This window comes from Anomaloglossus baeobatrachus, chromosome 2 (assembly GCF_048569485.1).
Source record: "Anomaloglossus baeobatrachus isolate aAnoBae1 chromosome 2, aAnoBae1.hap1, whole genome shotgun sequence".
NCBI classification, from domain to species: domain Eukaryota; kingdom Metazoa; phylum Chordata; class Amphibia; order Anura; family Aromobatidae; genus Anomaloglossus; species Anomaloglossus baeobatrachus.
This window is the reverse complement of record NC_134354.1, coordinates 594005985-594026554: the sequence shown is the minus strand read 5'-3', so window position 1 is coordinate 594026554 and position 20570 is coordinate 594005985. Positions and strand designations below refer to the sequence as shown.

At 43.5% G+C, this 20570-nt stretch overlaps 1 protein-coding gene across 2 annotated transcripts in view; it reads left to right on the top strand.

The window, feature by feature from the left end:
• PIBF1 (progesterone immunomodulatory binding factor 1) overlaps window positions 1-20570 on the top strand; it is a 344403-nt gene that overhangs the window by 261981 nt on the left and 61852 nt on the right. For both annotated transcript variants that reach the window (XM_075336819.1, XM_075336818.1), the window contains exon 16: window positions 5128-5212. In XM_075336819.1, coding sequence (XP_075192934.1) covers window positions 5128-5212 — 85 coding nt within the window. The remainder of the gene's footprint in view (window positions 1-5127; window positions 5213-20570) is intronic.

Genomic DNA, 20570 nt, shown 5'->3' with positions numbered 1-20570 from the left:
CCTAGTGCTTTTTTGGGGGGGTAAAAAAAAATGTATAAGATAGTGTCTTATTTTTGGAAAAACACGGTATGTCCCCCATCCTGGTAAATATGTCCCATATCCTAGTGTATATGGGGCCCATCCTGGTGTAAATGCCTCTCATTCTGCCGCTGTGTTTTAACGCATAAAAAAATAAACTATTCTACTGACCTTACCTCCTCTCCCTTGGCGGCCTCTTCTGACGTCGGCAACTGTCTTTGACATGCAAGAGATGGGCAGCACATCACATCACTGCCATGTGCCCCCAGTCACAGGTGCGCCGGTGTCAGCTGCTGTACTCTGATTGCCTGGCAGCATATATTGCTGTGCAGGGACCCACACGGGTCTCTGTACAGCAATACGCTTCAGCTGACTGTGCTTCCAAGGACGCACATCCAGATGAATTGTGCGCTGGCATTGGTGGACCCTCATCACCCTCGGGCCTGGTCACATCCTCTGTGACAGTTATGCCCCTGTCTGTATTCGGGTCTCATGTCACAGGTGGAGTTACTCTACCAACACCACAAATGTTTTTTATAAAAACAAAATGTTCACAAATAGGATTGTAATAATGAGCTAGGAAAATCAAACACAATGCAAGAGATTCATTAATGATATTAGTACAATTTTCTGTATTTTCATCAAAACACCGATTGTCATTTGCCAAGTGTTTGAGGGTTTTTTGGGGTTTCTGGTATCATTTGACATTTTTGGCACCAAATATTTCAAAATGGCGCATGTGATTCAAGAATATGGTAAAATGTAAAAAAGTAACACTCTTTGCAAAATGGTGAAAAAAATTGCAACAAAATACCGTGTTCTCAGAAACACCAGGGAGGAACTTGAGTGGAGTTTCACCCTATTTTGCAACTTTTTGATGAATCATTCGAAAACATTTTAGTTTGTTAGACACCATTCCTTACACCTCATGTCTATCTTACAGTGACAAAAAACTTTTACATATCATCTTGACTTAATTTAAAGTTGTTATTTATCAAAAACTATCAAGAATCAAAAGTAGAAAGATTTCGTACTTACCTCTATAAGGCAAAATGTACTTCATGCAGGCCATGCAATTATTTGTGCAATCTGTGACAAAAAACACATTTGTCATTAGACCATTTACACTGGCGTTACAGAAGAATTCCAACAAAATAACCATTACCTCCTCCTGGACAAGCTTTGCAATCTCAGCCATCACAAAACTTGTAGTACATTCAATATAGTCTTTATTACTTATTGGACCCTTAAGGCAGTAGTGCCTCGGGAGCGTGATTAGTGCACATGACCACCACTTCTAAAGAGATGGGGGAGGCAATTGTGGAACTTATTAGTATTCCAAGATCCATTAATTAACATGTCCTTTGTTCATTGGACAACCCCTTTAAGTAATTAGTGCTTAGATGCAATACCGAGAGTAGTTTCTGGGGGAAAAAAAAAAAAAAAAAGAGTACTGGCTTCTTTATTTCTAATCCTGCACCAGTTTTCATTTTTACGCTTTCATTTTGTCATCCCTATCTTACAGGAGTTATTTTTTCTATGGACATAGATATATGAAGGCTTCTTTTTGCAGGATGAGTTGTAGCTTTGAAGGACACCATTCCTTTTACCATATAATGTACTGTAAAAAAAAAGGGAAAAAAAGCATGTACAATTTTTTATTATTTATTTTTGCATCATTCATCATACAGTAAAATTAGCTAGTAACATGGTTCTCCAGTAAGTCCAATTATGATAATACCAAATTAATTAATTTCTTTTTTACTTTACTGTTATTACACAATTTAGAAGTTTAAAAAAAAAGTTTGTCTCCATTTCCTGAGAGCCATATCTTTGTTTGATTTATTTGTTGTTTTTGTGTGGTGAGTAGCCATTGTATTAACAATTTAGGCTGGATATGACTTTGATTGCATTTTACTACATTCATTTGGGGGAGATGAGCTGATCAAATAATGGCAATTTTGTCTTTTCCATTTTTTTTTTCTAAAAGGAATCTGTCACCAGGTTTTTACTACATGATCTGAGAACAGCATTATGTAGGGGTAGAGATCCTGATTCCAGGCATTTGTTCCAATCACAGTTTTCTCTGCTGCAGATCAAGCAGTGGTCAGAATGCGGAGTCTTGTATAAGGCTCTGTGCCCACGTATGCGTATTGCATGCAGTTACGCTGCGTATTGCACTGCAGCATAACTGCATGCGTCCTGCGTCCCCAGCACAATCTATGAAGATTGTGCATAATCCATGCGCACGTTGCGTTTTAGAACGCAGTGATTTGCATGCTGCCAAAACGCTGCGTTCTAAAAAGCAACATGTCACTTATTCCGTGCGCTTTGGATGCACGTCCCACTCTGTGTATGGTGGGGGCTCATCCAGAGCGCATGAAATCGGCTTTTTCACTGCATTCATTACGCAGTGTTTCTGCAGCGATTTGAAGCGCACACGTGACGCAAACACGGGCACATAGCCTAACTCGGCCCACACCACTGATTAGCAGTTTTCTGTGTACACTGAACATTGATAGAAAGTTGCTAATCAGTGGTGGGCGTGTGGTTACACAGAGCAGTTGACTAGAAGATACAAGACTTTGTCCTCTATTGATAATCTCCTGCTAATAAAACACAGATTTTATTGAAATGGCAACATAAAGCCTCAAGTTACTGAAATAAGAGCCTCTGTCCCTACATCATGCTTCTCTCAGATTCCATAGCAAAAACCTGCTGACAGATTCCCTTTGAACGATTTTTAGAGTTATGTATCCCTCTATTTGAGTTACTGTCCCTCTATTTTATTTTCGTACATGAATGCTGTGCATCACTGGAATACAAATATTGCTAAAAGCGTAAAAGAAAGACTACACATATATGTCGCCACTATTTTCCTCTACGTTTGCACTTTTTATTGTTCTCCCAGCTCTGGAGTGCAGGTATTACGTAGTTGGCTTACTGTTCAGATTATTCTGTGATTTTAGGTTTTAGTGTCTTCATATGTAAGATACGTCAGAAAACTCAGCACCTGAGGAAATATGTGGCACAACAAATAGCCGTTCCCATGACACCCAAACAGGCATTGTTATTTTTACCTGACAAGGTGAAAAAATGCTTTTCCCAGAAACAGAAACTTGATTTTGCTCCTTTTAGTCATAGAAAGACTGTGCATTTTCTCTTGTATGCGAGTCACTCACTTGGCACATCTATGTTAGCGTACACATTCACGCCTTCATGAAAAAATAAACTACTGTTGATTAAAGTTCTGAGATATGTTAAAGGTTTTTTTAATTTATTTTTTACAATTCTATAAACTTCTGTATAGAGAACGTGCCACTATGATCATGATATCGCATCTGTAGGCAATGTGCTACAGAGCAGGTAGGGATATACAGTAGTTTTCTTAGAGAAAAATCTGTATAATCATCTGTCATTGTTTTATAACCTTTTTATGCTTTATAGGGGTTTTCCAGTTTCAGAAATCCCATCTCTGCGGCTGTAGTGTTTTGGGTTTTTTTTGGGTTTTGTTTTTTTTTTTAAATTGCTTAACTCTCTCCCCAGGCCCAGCGCTGATTCTCCACCACTGCTCCCGCCATCTTTTATTGTCAGAGCTGCAGCCAATAGCTGCTCTGCTGTCGACGGCACAGGCCGCTAAGAGCCACCAAGCTCAGTTATTGGCTGCAGTCAATATGTAGGACCGCCTACTGGACTCCCAAGCAACTTTAAATGAATACATTCCAAGTTATCTATGTAACTATATATCAATCTGCTCAGCTTCTTCTGCTTTATATCTGACCGCCCCCAAGTAATACTGTATGTACACTGTAAATGGTTACCTTTTAGAAGAGGAAGAAAAAAAGAACTATTCTATTGATGTAGAACTATATTGAACACTGTATTGTATTGATTTTGCTTTGGGTGTTGTATCTTGCACCTCAAGGAGAAAATATGAAATGCACATACTATTGATGAGTGGGCACTGCCATGCTCGGGTACCCTGTACTCGTCATAAGCAGTTGGATACTCAGACGGGATTGAATCATGTACCAAGTATTATGGAGTCTATGGGTTTCCTATTGAATTCTATTATTCTCAGTACTTGAACTCGTCCGAGCATCCGACTGCTCATTAAGAGTACCAAGCATGGTAGTGACTGCTCTTCACTAGTACCTTGCATGGTAGTGACTGCTCATCACTAGTATCTTGCATGGTAGTGCTCACTCATAACTAGTACTGAGCACCCGAGCATGGTAGCACCCACTCATCACTAGTACGGAGCAACTGAACATGGTAGTGCTCGCTCATCACTAGTACCAAGCACCCGACCATGATACAACTCGCTCATCACTAGTACAAAGTATCCGAGCATGGTAGTGCTCACTCATCACTAGTACTGGCCATGGTAGTGCTCATTCATCACTAGAACTGAGCACCCAAGCATGGTATTGCTTGCTCATCACTAGTGCCAAGTACCCAAGCATGGTAGTGCTCGCTCATCTCTAGTACGTAGCACCCGAGCATGGTAATGTTCGTTCATCACTAGTACCAAGCACCCGAGCATGGTAGTGCTCGTTCATCACTAGTACACACTACACAGCATCACTATCAGATACCAGTGGAGCATGTTGTACTTTTTTATGTGAATCTTAAATAAAGTATGTATATTTAAGACCTTAAAATAAATGGAAAGCCTTCTGATATGAGGTTTGTTGACCAGGAAGTTTCTTCTGGATTTATAAAGTACATACAGCTTTAGTAATAACACTTTCCCATTTCAAGAAAGTGACAAATGTTTGACCATGTTTTGTGAGTGTCATTCATTTTTTCTCTTCAGAAGTATCTCCTTGTATGAACTTCAACCTTTAACCCTCAGATATTATCTCCTATTTGCTACTGAGCAGAATACCAGTGCTAGAATCCAAACACGGCAGCAGTTTAATTAGTCTATTTAAAAAGCTTATTTAATATTGACTAGAAATATAAAAAAAATCCACCCACTGCTTTTTAGTTAAGTCATAAGATGTTTGTGTTCTTGTCTGTCATCATCGCTTCTGTTGATGCAAAGTAATGCAGTCCTTGGAATCCAAGTCGAGCCATGGTTTTATGGTGTCTCCTGTTTTTCAGTAAGATTAATAGAGAAAAATCTTCTCTACTCCGTGTCAAAAACCAAATGGCGGCAGATTTGGAGCAGCTTCTCAATCATCAGGAGGTACATTTTCTGCACTTTTCTAGTAGTTGCTTTGTGCTTGTGCTGCTCATTCACACATTAGCTGTTATTCTGATAGAGGTCATATGTGATGGAAATAAAGCAAAAATACAATCTTCCATCAGACAACACTCATTGTGCAACCGTCTCAACTTAGATATAGATCGCTTGTGTAATCCCATAGCTGATATTAAAAAAAATAAATCTGAATTAGTTTCTTATGCCTGCTTTTTGCGATTCATCTTTTAACTCTTTAAGTTTCAGAAACACTAAGATCAATATATTCTCTGTTGGGGTTGTATCCTTGTGCATGTAGTAGCTGAAAATAGATTTTGCTGGACTGAATTTCATGTGTTCTCAAATGACAACTAAACTGAAACTAAAAAGCAAGTGAAGGAGTCTCCAGTAACATTGTGAAATATTGCCATCACTTTTTATTATGCTGAAGATCAAGATTCAGATAAAACTCTGATTGTACTGGTAGATACGTATCACCTTTGTCTCGTGTTCCTGGTTGTCTGAAAAAGCTGATTGTAGGTGCACAGATCACTTCACAAGCTTAATCCTATGGACAAGTTTCTCTTAAGGTTGTAAAACACATCCGCATTGTACTTGTCTGGAATTTTAGGTTATTCCTGTGTAATATCGGGCTTCGGTTTCTTATGTCCTAAAATAAGAATATGATAGTCTCCAAACCCACTGATCTTACACACTTTAAGGTTTACAATGTGAAATTATTGAGAGATTTTGGAACGAGTAAAAAAATCATTTTTACTAGATTACGGTTCTCTGCAGTTCAGACATATAGAAGGAAATGTGGTTTTATATATTTTTACATATATATATATATATATATATATATATATAATATGGTGTGCCATTTATATGGATACACCTAAATAAAATGGTAATGGTTGGTGATATCAACTTTCTGTTTGTGGCTCAGTATATGGGAGGGGGGAACGTTTCAAGATGGGTGGTGGCCATGGCAGCCATTTTGAAGTCTGCCATTTTGGATCCAACTTTATTTTTTCCAATGGGAAGAGGGTCATGTAACACATCAGACTTATTGAGAATTTCACAAGAAAAACAATGGTTTTAGCGTAACTTTATTTGTTCATTAGTTATTTACAATTTTATGACCACTTATAAAATGTGTTCAAAGTGCTGCCCATTGTGTTGGATTGTCAAAGCAACCCTCTTCTCCCACTCTTGACACACTGATAGCAACAAGCAGACGAAATGCTAGCACAGGCTTCCAGTGTTCGTTGTTTCATGTTTGCTATTCACACTCCAAGCGTCACCCAATGCGTTTTAACCTTCCATGATCATCAGGAGAATCACCACGCACTTGGTATCATATTAAGGGTGCAATAAGTACCGTAATAGTGGAGCTGCTTAACATACAGATTGGTCTGTAGGAAAGGGCCAACAAAGTAAGTGGTTTTAAATAACTACCAAAACCCCCCTCAGGGTATATGAGTGGTCATTCAGTTAGTAAATCACAGGTGTCACCATACAGCATAAAATTATGTATATGGTAATATGCATTTTAGCAGTGGTGTGTCTCCACCTGATCCACGCATAGCTGCAGGTAAGACTGCATGCACAACACATAAGGCTATTATGTTATGTCCTGGTTTGGGGCTACATGAACGCTGCCGGCTGTGGGGAGCTACAGTTCATTTGAGGGAACCATGAATACTAACATGTACTGTGAGTAACTGAAGCAGAGCAGGATCCTCAGAAACTGGGCCGCAGGGCAGTAGTCCAGCATGATAACCACCTCAAACACAATTCTGAGACCACCACTGTCTTGCTAAAGAAACTTACGGTAAAGGTGATGGACTGGCCAAGCATGTCTCCAGATCTTAAGCCTATTGAGCATCTGTGGGGCCTCCTCAAAGGCAAGGTGGAGAAGCGCAACTTCTCTAACATCCATCAGCTACGTGATGTCATCATGGAGGAGGGGAAGAAGATTCCAGTGGCTCCTGTAAAGCTCTAGTGAACTCCATGCCCAAGACCGTTATGGTAGTGCTTGAAAATAATGGTGGCCACACAAAATATTGACATTTTGAGGCCAATTTGGCCATTTTCACTTAGTGGTGTGCTCACTTTTGTTGTCAGCAGTTTAGACATTAATGGCGGTGTTGAGTTATTTAAAGGACAGACCAAGTTTACATTGTTATACAAGCTGTACAGTGACTACTTTACATTGTATCAAATGTTGTTCCATCTAATATATAAATCTGAGCGTATATGTGTGTGTATGTCCGCTAAAGGAATCCGCACCGTCGCATTTATAATCACAAAATTTTGCACAGACTCCTCATGTAACCAAGGGAACGTCGTAGACAGAAAAATTTAACCCCGTGCTTTACAGTTAGTCTCTAAAATCCTGCCGCCGTTAAGCTGAATGGAGGTGGGAGCTTATTAATAGCAACTGTCAGTGGTTGCTATAGGAACAAAATAAACTGTTAGTTGAAGCTTATGCGTGCGGTTATATGATGTCGGTGGAGAGATGGATAGAGAGACAGAAAAAGACAGACCGACAGACAGACAGACGGGCAAAGAGACAGACGTGCAAAGAGACAGACGGGCAAAGAGACAGCCGGGCAAAGAGACATCCCTTGGAAAGAGACAGCCCTGGAAAGAGACAGCCCTGGAAAGAGACAGTCCTGGAAAGATGCAGACCAAGACAGATGGGCAAGGAGTCAGACTGGCAAGGAGTCAGATGGGCAAAGAGTCACCAAGACAGACGGAAAGAGACAGATGGGGAAAGAAACAGACAGACACAGAGATAGAGAGACAGACAGACACAGAGATGGAGACAGACTGCTACAAATACAGACAGAGATAGAAATAGTCAGACATAGACACAGACAGACAAGGAAAGAGACAGACAGATAGCGACACACAGACAGAGACTGGGAGAGAGACAGAGAGACGGTTACTATCCCGGGCAACGCCTGGGTACTACAGCTAGTATATAATAAAATGTTTACATATATGTGGCAGGTGTACTCATTTTTGTGATATATGGTATATTAATTCATGGGAACACATCAGTGGCTCTGAAACTTGAAGGATCCAGTGATCTGGCCAGCTGCAGAGTAATACGGGAATCTCTAAAGCAAAGAGCTTGCAAGTGCTGCTCTCCTTACCTAGGGACACTGGCCACCACTGGTGGACTGCAGTCATAGTATTACAATTCTTTCCATTCATGAGGATTTATAATAGTAAATTATTTGCAAAGCTGCTTTCCTTTACAATCACTTTACAATTTCACCCATTAAAGAACTTTAACCCTTAAGAACATTAACCCTTTAAGTGTAGAACCCATTAAAGGGAACCTGTCACCACTTTTTCAGCCTATAAGCTGCGGCCACCACCAGTGGGCTCTTATATACAGCATGTTAGAATGCCATATATAAGAGCCCAGGCCGGGGGTATAACATAAAAAACACTTTATAATACTTATCTAACGGTTGCGCTGTGGGCCTTATAGGCGTCTCCGTTGTCCGGTGCCGGCGCCACCTCTTTCGGCCATCTTTATTCTCCTTCTCTAGTGGCGGTGCATGACCGGTCCGACGTCATACACACTTGCCAGCATTCAGGTCCTGAGCAGGCGCACTTTGATCTGCCCTGAGCAGGGCAGATCAAAGTATTGTAGTGTGCATGCGCAGGACCGGCGAGTGTGTATGACGTAGCCGTGTCATGCACCCTGGCTTCAGAAAGAGGACGAAGATGGCCGAAAGAGGCGCCGCCGCCACCGGACAACAGAGACGACCATAAGGCCCACAGCGCGACCATTAGGTAAGTATTATAAAGGTTTTTTTATGTTATACCCCCGGCCTGGGCTCTTATATACAGCATTCTAACATGCTATATATAAGAGCCCGGTGGTGGTGGCCGCAGCTGATAGGCCAAAAAAGTGGTGACAGGTACCCTGTAAGGGGGTAGTAAGATATTGAATCTAAAGTTACAAATAAATCTGAAAAGCTATGGAAATACTGAATTCTTTATTTTGATTGGAGTTGCCTTTTGAAATGGTCCATCAAAGACTTTCCAAAATAGTGCACCCCTTTAATTTTAATAATCAAGAGTGTTATTTTCTGTGATTCCTTTGAAAAATAAAGCCGTTACCGCATCAGTAGTCGACTTTCTTTTACCACTGACCTCAAGGAATATGGCGTTATTAAATTAATAAAAAATGTTTTCTTTTACATGTAAACAAGCACTCTGAAATCTTGTCAGATCACCACCCAATGAAAATATTTTATGAACATGAGATCTTTTGAACATATTTGGCATTTATTTTATTTGTGTCAGCCCTAGAGCTGTTATTTTGCTTTACTGCATTCTTTTCATCACCTTTACATTTTAGTTGTGCTAAACTTTATTACAAAATGTACAGAAAGTCAGAAAAAATAAGGTTCTACAATAGACCAAGATTATACTATGTTGATGAGTAGGCAGCTACTTCTAAAGTGGACTGCTGAGTGTATAGACAGTCAAAAGGAACTTTAAAGGCCCCATACACATTAGCCTAATGTTGTCTGACCCTGCCAATATTGACCAGTTCAGCCAACAGTTTAATGTGTATGGAGACCCCAGATAACTAATAGTCAGGGAACATGTGGTTTGGACATGTCCAATTTCAGACTGCCAATCGCTTTTGTACTCCTGGAGAGAAGTCATCACCAGTAATGTGTGAGGATGGTTTTCTCATAGAGAACACAAATGGTTAACTGAACAAACGCTCCTGCATATAGGAGAGCCAGGCGAGCTAAATAGCCAACTAAAATCTGATCACCCATGATAATTAACACTCATAGTATATCACAAAAGTGAGTACCTGACTCACATTTTTGGAAATATTTTAATTTATCCTTTTATAGGACAATACTGAAGATATGACACTTTGATACAATGTAAAGTAGTCAGTGTACAGCTTGTATAACAGTGTACATTTGGTGTACCCTCTAAATAACTCAACACACAGCCATTATGTCAATGTTTTAGACCTTAATTAGCCTGTTAGGGTTATGGGTTGTTCACTATCATCATCAGGAGAGGCCAGGTGATGTAAATTTCACAGCTTTATTAAAATCCAGCCTCCTCTAATCTTGTGCCAAAAAACAGCACCCATGGATTCTTCTAAGCAGCTGCCTAGCACTCTGAAAATGAAATGGTGGAGCCCCATAAAGCAGGAAAAGGCTATAAGAAGATAGCTAAGAGTTTTCAAGTTGCCCTTCCTCAGTTCAAAATGTAGTTTAAAAATGGCAGTTAAAAGGAATAGTGGAGGTCACGTAAGGTCTGGAAGAGACCAAGCAAAATTTCTCTGAAAGCTTCTCGTACGATTGCTAGAGATGCAAATTAGACACCCCCGCTTGACTACAAAAGACCTTCAGGAAAATTTGGTAGACTCTGGAGGGTACCTTAAAAGGCACAAACTGAAGGTTTTACAATGGCCCTCACAGTTCCAAGATCTGAACATCATTGAATATCTGTTGCTAGACCTCAAAAGAGCAGTGCATGCAAGACGACCCAGGAATCTCACAGAACTGGAAGACACTTCCAAGGAAGAATGGATGAAAGTCCCTCAAACGAGAATTTAAAGACTCTTGGCTGGCTACAAAAAGCGTTACAAAAGCTATGATATTTGCCAAAGGGGGTGCTACAAGGTGCTAACCATGCAGGGTGACCAAACGTTTGCATCAGCCCTTTTTCATTTTTTTTTTCTTTTTCTATATAAAAGATGAAAATATATTTTATGGGTTTTTTGCCTAAGTTACAAAGGAAATGTGTCATTTTTAACTTTATGCCTTTTAGAGATCTTCAACTTGCTGAACTGTTCACAATAATAGTAATTTTGACCAGGGGTCAAACTTTTACATGCCAATGTAAAACATGTCCCTTTAAGATGCCCATTCAACAGGATGTGCCAAAAATGTGTGATTAATTAATTTATTTCTCATATATCTGGAATGGAGCCTCCGTCGGTGAAGAGGTGGCCGCTCATGACCAATTTCGGAGACTCATCTATCAGATATTTATGGTCTATTTTATGGATATGCTGTAAATGTACTTACAAACTTACAAAGCCATGCACAACCTGTCTCCTCCCTACATCTGTGACCTAGTCTCCCGGTACCTACCTGCACGCAACCTCAGATTCTCACAAGATCTCCTTCTCTGCTCCTCTCTTTTCTCCTCTTCCCACAATCACGTACAAGATTTCTCCCGTGCATCCCACATACTCTGGAACGCTCTACCTCAGCACATCAGACTCTCCTCTACCATGGAAAGCTTCAAGAGGAACCTCAAGACCCACCTCTTCCAACAAGCCTACAACCTACAATAGCCCTCAGTCCAGTAGACCACTGCGCAACCAGCTCTGTCCTCACCTATTGTACCATCACCCATTCCCTGTAGACTGTGAGCCCTCGCGGGCAGGGTCCTCTCTCCTCCTATACCAGTCTGTTTTGTACTGTTAATGATTGTTGTACGTATACCCTCTTTCACTTGTAAAGCGCCATGGAATAAATGGTGCTATAATAATAAATACTAAAAATGTGCGGAATGGGAATATCAAAACTGAATGCAAAAATTATTTTGCACCTTATTTTAAATACACTGAGAAATTAATAAAAAAAATCAGCAAAACTTTGACTTTTTTTTTAAAAAAAAAAAAAAGTACCGAGCATTTCATATACAAGTTCATGATTTGTAGTGTGTCAGATTGTGCAAAAAAACAAAAACGAAAAAACACTTTTGGAACTTGATTTACTAGACGGCACGTCATTACTCATTAGGCACGGCTGTCTGTACATTATAGCCAAAGGCTTATACTGGAAGGGGTCACATAGGGATTTGAAGAAAGTAAGCAAAATAATCAGTTATCTTTAATATGCATAGATGAACCATGAAAAATGTGAAAGTGAAAATGCGATAATGGCAGACTATGGAAGGTGTAAGAAGCAATTAGTTAATTAGATCATTGTGTTTAGGCAGAAATAGAAATAGAATAAGTTCCATTGCAGTGTTAAATATTCTGGAAAGTGCTCTTTGTCCAGAAAATATGAGTAGGGAAAAAGGAAATCGCCCTTGCCACAAGGGAAGTGAGGCCAGAACAGACTTGGCTTTGGTAAAATGGTGCAATGTGCGTGATGCAGTCAACGGGCTGAAAGTGGAATGGAAATTATTTGTGTGAAATGACAGATGTCTATGTTATCTGACCAGCAAAAGTCCTTTATAGGAAACATTAATTTTTGTGTCTCTTGTTTATCTGCATTTACTATAACTGTTTAGTAGAGTAACTTGGGTTTTTTTTTCATTGTATTTATTTTTCTCTCTTATATATTGCTATTCATTTCTACCACTCTTTCCAGACATCATCATATATCATGTCTATACACTATTCCAGTATAGTATTGATCCCAGTGGTTTAAATTGAAATTTTATTAAATAGGTTTGCTGCTATTAATACACTCTATATTAACACATGGTCAGATTTACTAATCCTGTGTAATAGGCAGTGTAAACTTGTATTAGATTAGACAGTCTTAAGGCCACGTCACACTAAGCAACATCGCTAGCAACATCGCTGCTAAGGAACAACTTTTGTAACGTTGCAGCGATGTTGCTAGCGATGTTGCTGTGTGTGACATCCAGCAACAACCCGGCCCCTGCTGTGAGGTCGTTGGTTGTTGCTGAATGTCCTGGACCATTTTGTAGTTGTTGCTCTCCCGTTGTGAAGCACACATCACTGTGTGTGACAGCGACAGAGCAACAACTAAATGTGCAGGCAGCAGGAGCCGGCTTCTGCGGACGCTGGTTACCACGGTAAACATCGGGTAACCAAGAAGCCCTTATCTTGGTTACCCGATATTTACCTTCGTTACCAGCGTCCGCCGCTCTCAGCTGTCAGTGCCGGCTCCCTGCACACATAACCAGACTACACATCGGGTAATTAACCCGATGTGTACTGTGGCTAGGAGTGCAGGGAGCCGGCACTGGCAGTGTGAGAGCGGCAGACGCTGGTAATGAAGGTAAATATTGGGTAACCAAGGTAAGGACTTCTTGGTTACCCGATGTTTACCATGGTTACCAGCGTCCGCAGAAGCCGGCTCCTGCTGCCTGCACACGTAGCAGAGTACACATTGGGTAATTAACCCGATGTGTACTGTGGCTAGGTGTGCAGAGAGCCAGCGCTAAGCGGTGTGCGCTGGTAACCAAGGTAAATATCGGGTTGGTTACCCGATATTTACCTTAGTTACCAAGCGCAGCATCGCTTCCACGCAGCACTGCTGGCTGGAGGCTGGTCACTGATTGCTGGTGAGATCTGTCTGTGTGACAGCTCACCAGCAACCCATGTAGCGACGCTCCAGCTATCCCTGCCAGGTCAGGTTGCTGGTGGGATCGCTGGAGCGTCGCTTAGGGTACCTTCACACTTTAGCGATGCAGCAGCGATCCGACCAGCGATCTGACCTGGTCAGGATCGCTGCTGCATCGCTACATGGTCGCTGGTGAACTGTCAAACAGGCAGATCTCACCAGCGACCAGTGACCAGCCCCCAGCCAGCAGCGACGTGCAAGCGACGCTGCGCTTGTACGGAGCCGGCATCTGGAAGCTGCGGACACTGGTAACTAAGGTAAACATCGGGTATGGTTACCCGATGTTTACCTTAGTTACCAGCTCACACCGCTTAACTTAGCGTGTGCAGGGAGCAGGAGCCGGCACTGGCAGCGTGAGAGCTGCGGAGGCTGGTAATGAAGGTAAATATCGGGTAACCACCTTGGTTACCCGATGTTTACCTTGGTTACAGATTACCGCAGGCTGTCATATGCCGGCTCCTGCTCCCTTCACATTCAGGATTGTTGCTCTCTCGCTGTCACACACAGCGATGTGTGCTTATAAGCGGGAGAGCAACAATAAAAAAACGAACCAGCACTGTGTGTAACGAGCAGCGATCTCACAGCAGGGGCCAGATCGCTGCTCAGTGTCACACACAGCGAGGTCGCTAATGAGGTCACAAAAAATGTGACTCAGCAGCGATCTCAGTAGCGATCTCGCTGTGTGTGAAGTACCCCTTAGTGTGACATCTCACCAGCGACCTCCTAGCAACTTACCAGCGATCCCTATCAGGTTGTATCGTTGTTGGGATCGCTGGTAAGTTGTTTAATGTGACTGGGCCTTTAAAGAGCACTGATTTTATCACAGAAGCTCATTCTGCATAATCAGTCTGGTGCCCAATTGTTTTTAATCTCTTTATTAATAACCTTGTGGATGGGATTGAGAGTAAAGTGTCAGTCTTTCCTGATGACACAAAACTATGCAGGTTAAAAATACAGAGATATTACAGAACCATCTAGATAAGATGTATCCATGGGCAAACCACCTGGCAGATGAGGTTAATGTTGATTAAATGTAGAGTAATGCAGCTAGGACAGAATAATCCTATTGCTGCATATACGTTAAATGGAAGTAAACGCGGGACTACAGAACAGGAGAAATACCTGGGTATTCTGGTTACAAGTAAGCTGAGCAGCAGCACTCAATGTGAAGCAGCAGCCACAAAAGCAAACAAGATTTTAGGGTGTATAAAAAGAGATTAGATCCCAATGTATCCATCTGTGTATCACTTATATGGGATCTAGTTTTGGGCTTCACCTTTTAGAAAAAATATTGGAAAATTAGAGTCAGTTAAAAGGCGGACAACTAGATTATTGCAAGGAATGGAAGGCCTCCCATATGATGAGAGGTTGGAAAAGTTGGGTTTATTTGGCTAAGAAAAAAAGACGTCTCACGGGAGATCTCATTTATATCTAGAAATACATGTGGGCCGGAGTCAGTACAAAGGACTGGGGCATGACTTATTCCTTCCGAAGACAATACTAAGGACCAGGGGTACTTACTGTGAGTGGTAGGAAGGCGATTCCAGCAGCTAAATAGGAAAGGGTTCTTTGTAGATAAGGCCCAGTCACACGCAACGACTTACCAGCGATCCCGAAAACGATGCGACCTGATAGGGATCTCTGGTAAGTCACTGGGAGGTCGCTGGTGAGATGTCACACAGTCAGACCTTACCAACGATGCAGGAACGATACAGGTCGCAGTAGTGACCTGTATAATGATTTCAGCAGTCACTGTGAGCCTGTCACACAGTGTCAAACACAGCGATGTGTCCTGCCCAGCAGGACATCGCCTTTGAAGAAAATGGCCTGGACCATTCTGCAACGACTAGCGATCTCACAGCAGGGGCCTGATCGCTGGTAGATGTCACACATAATGAGATCGCTAACGGGATCGCTACTGCGTCACAGAAACCGTGACTCAGCAGCGATCTCGCTAGTGATCTCGTTATGTGTGATGGTACCTTTAGAGCAGTCAAACTGGGGATTACCCTACCGCATGAGCTAGAAATGGCAGACACTATAACAGCTTTCATAAAATGAGTGGATGATTTTCTCTCAACAAATGGCATTGAGGGTTATAGATATTCTAGTGATATAGAATGGAGAAAGGCTGAAATTGCAGCACTCAAGTATTTTATCAAACTATGCACATATGTAACTGTGTATTTTCAGACTGTCTAGTCCAGGGGTGGGAAACCTTTTTTTATGCCTGGGGCCATATGGAAATTTCTACCTCCCTTCAGGGGTCATAAAAAATTATCAGCTTGAAAATTACTTGAATACATTTGGTCGAACAACTAATTAACTCACCCCTACACTCCTACTGTGATGGCTGTAGCTGCTTCCCTTTGGTGCGGCTGTGATGTTCGTTTATATTGATCATGTTGCTTCTCACAACTCCTTTTCCAGGTTTGTTTCTGTCTGGAGCACAGTCAACAGATTGGTAAATCATATACATCACATAGGAGACACTGGAGGCACATACATCAAAGGAGGGGCTGGGTGCATATATATATATATCACAGGAGGGGTTGGGGGCACATACATCACTAGAGAGGCTGAGGGCATAGACGTCACAAGAGACGCTGGGGCATACACATCACAGGAGACACTGAAGCGCATAAATTACAGGAGATGTTGAGAGCATATACATCACAGAAGGGACTGGGGCATAAATACATCACAGGAGGGGCTGGGGAAATTTACATCACAGGAGGGGCTGGAGGTATATATATATATATATATATATATATATATTACAGAACACATTGGGGGCATATACATCACAGGAGGGTTTGGGAGCATATACAGCACAGAGGGACCTGGGGTATCTATAAATCACTGATGAAGCTGAGTCATATAAATTACACGAGACGCTGGGGACATATACATCACAGGAGGGGCTGGGGCACAGACAGTACAGCTAGGTACGGACAACACTGGGTTGCACAGACATCACCAAGAGGGCACGGACAGCACTAGGTGGAGGGCTCATTGCACTGGGCGCCCACAAACTATGTCCTCAGCATGGTGCATGCGCATCCATTACATGTTGTGATTTAAAGGGCTGACAGCCGACAAGAAATCTGCTGTCGCCCGAATACTGCGGTCCATGGCAATATGCCCAGGTGATGCATAAAAAGTCATTGCAGGCCGGAGGTTCCTCCACACCCCTGGTCTAGTCCAAGGTTTACACTAACTATCTATAGTGATCTTTTAAAACTAATTTTAAAACAAAAAAGCTGGAGCATAATTTTAGTAAATTATCTGTATTATATAAACTCAGCAGCACCGTAAGGTGAAAAAAAAAAAAGTGTCTAAAACCTTGATGAATGTGACATATGGCAGGCACTCCACAATTTTGTCTCACTTAAAGGAGTTGTCCGACATAACAAAAATTTTTGAGTTTAAGCTAATCTGTGCTGTATTGTCATATAAAACACCCCTACATTGTTATTTTTTGTTTTCTAACTTTTGTTCCTCTTGAATTATTCCTTTATTCTCTGCAGCTCTTTGTTTACATTCAGCACAAGTAAACTGACCACTTCCTGGGCAAAACTTCCCAGTCAGAGCTGGCACCGCCCGGCCTCAGTGTCCAGCCCCACTCCAGTGTCCAGCCTTGCCCCCTGCACACACACATTCCCTGTCAGTATTCTTCCCCAGCACTGACCTCTTATCACTACAGCATTGCAAATAACAGCCCCACATCAGGTTCTGCACCCCACACCACATCGGGCTCTCCATCCCCTACCACATCGGGCTCTGCATCCCCTACCACATCGGGCTCTGCATCCATCCCCTCACACACACACACATCAGGCTCTGCACCGCACACACACACCGGGCTCTGCACCGCACACACACATCGGCCTCTGCACCGCACACACACATCGGGCTCTGCACCGCACACACACATCGGGCTCTGCACCGCACACACACATCGGGCTCTGCACCGCACACACACATCGGGCTCTGCACCGCACACACACATCGGGCTCTGCACCGTATACACACATCGGGCTCTGCACCGCATACACACATCAGGCTCTGCACCGACACCCCCCCCCCATAGGCAACACATGTAGGGAGTACATACTCACCCGTCCTCGGTCCCCGACGCGCCTGCACTTTCGCGCGCTGTCTGTGCTTTGGCCATATCAGCACAGTAGTGACGTCACCGCTATGCTGAAGAGCGCACAGACAGCGAGGCAGTGATGAGAAGCAGCGCTCCCTCTCATCAGCGCTTTCAAATGTACTGGCATCTGTGATCTGTGATGCCGGTATATTTGAATGTGCGATCCTGAGCAGGGGGTCCAGTGCTGGTGGTGACATCACGGCAGCCGCCGCCAGGCCCCGCCCCCAGGTCACGGGTCCCACAGAAGTGCAGGGGGAGGTTGTGGGCAGAGTACGGATGCGGGGGAATGTGTGGGAGGGTGCAGGGATGGGGGGCGGGGACTCACGCACTGTACAGCCCAGCAGGGCGGCGACATGCTGTTCCAGATTTTCATGTCAACATGGCCCTGCCCATGTGACCCGAAGCAGCAAAATCGCGGCAGGAGCGGTCACATGACCACTCTGAGCCGGGGAAGAGGGGCTGACAGCAGGGCAGGTAAGTGCTCACTATCTACTTACCTGCCCCAATGTAGCCCAATAGGGTAATAATGAAAATAACTCAAAATAAGCCGGATAACCCCTTTAAGTTAGTCATTCCCTATCCCATAGCCTTTATCCTTCATTTTAATACTATGTGCACATGCTGCGGTTTTTTTACGCTGCATTTTTGTGCGGTTTTGGCCGCTAAAAATGCACAAAAATGCATAAAAATGCACCCGCGACAAAAAACGCATCGGTAAAAACGCATGCGGTTTTACCGCATTTTGGTGCGTTTTTGGCTGCATTTTGCTGCATTTTTTATCTCTGCGTTTTTCTTATGCATTGCATGGGGGGAAAACGCAGGAAAGAATAGACATGTCCATTTTTTTTAAGCTCAAAAATGCAGCTTAAAACAAAAGTTGTGTGCGGACAGCAAAAATGAAAACTCATAGACTTTGCTGGGGAAGCAAAGTCATGCAGTTTTGAGGCCAAAAACGCACCCGAAAAATGCGCAAAAACTCTGCGGAAAAACGCACTGTGTGCACATAGCCCTAGTTGGCTCGCCATACTGTAGAAGCCTGCAATATCTCCACTCAAAGACTACATTTTCTATGCAAATGCATTTACCCCAGGCTTTCCTGGATCTAGTTAATACAGTCTTAAGGTGGTGTCACACACAGGGACAACGACAACAACGTCGCTGCTACGTCACCATTTTCTGTGACGTTGCAGCGACGTCCCGTCGCTGTCGCTGTGTGTGACATCCAGCAACGAGCTGGCCCCTGCTGTGAGGTCGCCGCTCGTTGCTGAATGTCCAGCTTCATTTTTTGGTCGTCGCTCTCCCGCTGTGACGCACAGATCGCTGTGTGTGACAGCGAGAGAGTGACGAAATGAAGCGAGCAGGGAGCAGGAGCCCTGTAATTAACCCGATGTGTACTGTAGCTAGGAGTGCGGGGAGCCAGCGCTCAGTGTGCGCGGCTCCCTGCTCTCTGCACATGTTGCAGAACAGCGACGCGTGTCGTTATGATCGCTGCTTCGGCTGCTGTGTTTGACAGCTAAGCAGCGATCATAACAGCGACTTACAAGGTCGCTGCTACATCACAGAAAATGGTGACGTAACAGCGACGTCGTTGTCGCTGTCGTTTAGTGTGACCCCAGCTTAATAGGCAGCAATCAAAAGAAGATAAGAGATAAAAAAGAAAATATCTAAGGGGTGCTTCACACATAGCGAGATCGCTACCGAAATCGCTGCTACGGCACGGTTTTGGTGACGCAACAGTGACCTCATTAGCGATCTCGCTGTGTGTGACACTGAGCAGCGATCTGGCCCCTGCTGCGAGATCGCTGCTCGTTACACACAGCCCTGGTTCGTTTTCTTCAAAGGCGCTCTCCCGCTGTGACACACAGATCGCTGTGTGTGACAGCGAGAGAGCGACTAAATGAAGGGAGCAGGAGCCGGCATCTGGCAGCTGCGGTAAGCTGTAACCAGGGTAAACATCGGGTAACCAAGGTGGTTACCCGATATTTACCTTAGTTACCAGCCTCCGCAGCTCTCACGCTGCCTGTGCTGCCGGCCCCGGCTCTCTGCACATGTAGCTGCAGTACACATCGGGTTAATTAACCCGATGTGTACTGTAGCTAGGAGAGCAAGGAGCCAGCGCTAAGCAGTGTGCGCGGCTCCCTGCTCTCTGCACATGTAGCGATGTTATGATCGCTGCTGCGTCGCTGTGTTTGACAGCTAAGCAGCGATCATAACAGCGACTTACCAGGTCGCTGTTACGTCACAGAAAATGGTGACGTAACAGCGACGTCGTTGTCGCTGTCGCTATGTGTGAAGCACCCCTAAGGTACATTGTGCACTATCTCTGGAGAAATTCTTCACTCTGGCAGCCTCAGGGGTTGTAAACTAAAGTTGTCTGATATGTGACGGAGACATCTATACATTTCCATTTATCAGATACTAAAGCCAGCCATTCAAGTAAGGGGTGCTTCACACATAGCGAGATCGCTACCGAAATCGCTGCTACGGCACGGTTTTGGTGACGCAACAGTGACCTCATTAGCAATCTCGCTGTGTGTGACACTGAGCAGCGATCTGGCCCCTGCTGCGAGATCGCTGCTCGTTACACACAGCCCTGGTTCATTTTCTTCAAAGGCGCTCTCCCGCTGTGACACACAGATCGCTGTGTGTGACAGCGAGAGAGCGACGAAATGAAGCGAGCAGGGAGCAGGAGCCGGCATCTGGCAGCTGCGGTAAGCTGTAACCATGGTAAACATCGGGTAACCAAGGTGGTTACCCGATATTTACCTTAGTTACCAGCCTCCGCAGCTCTCACGCTGCCTGTGCT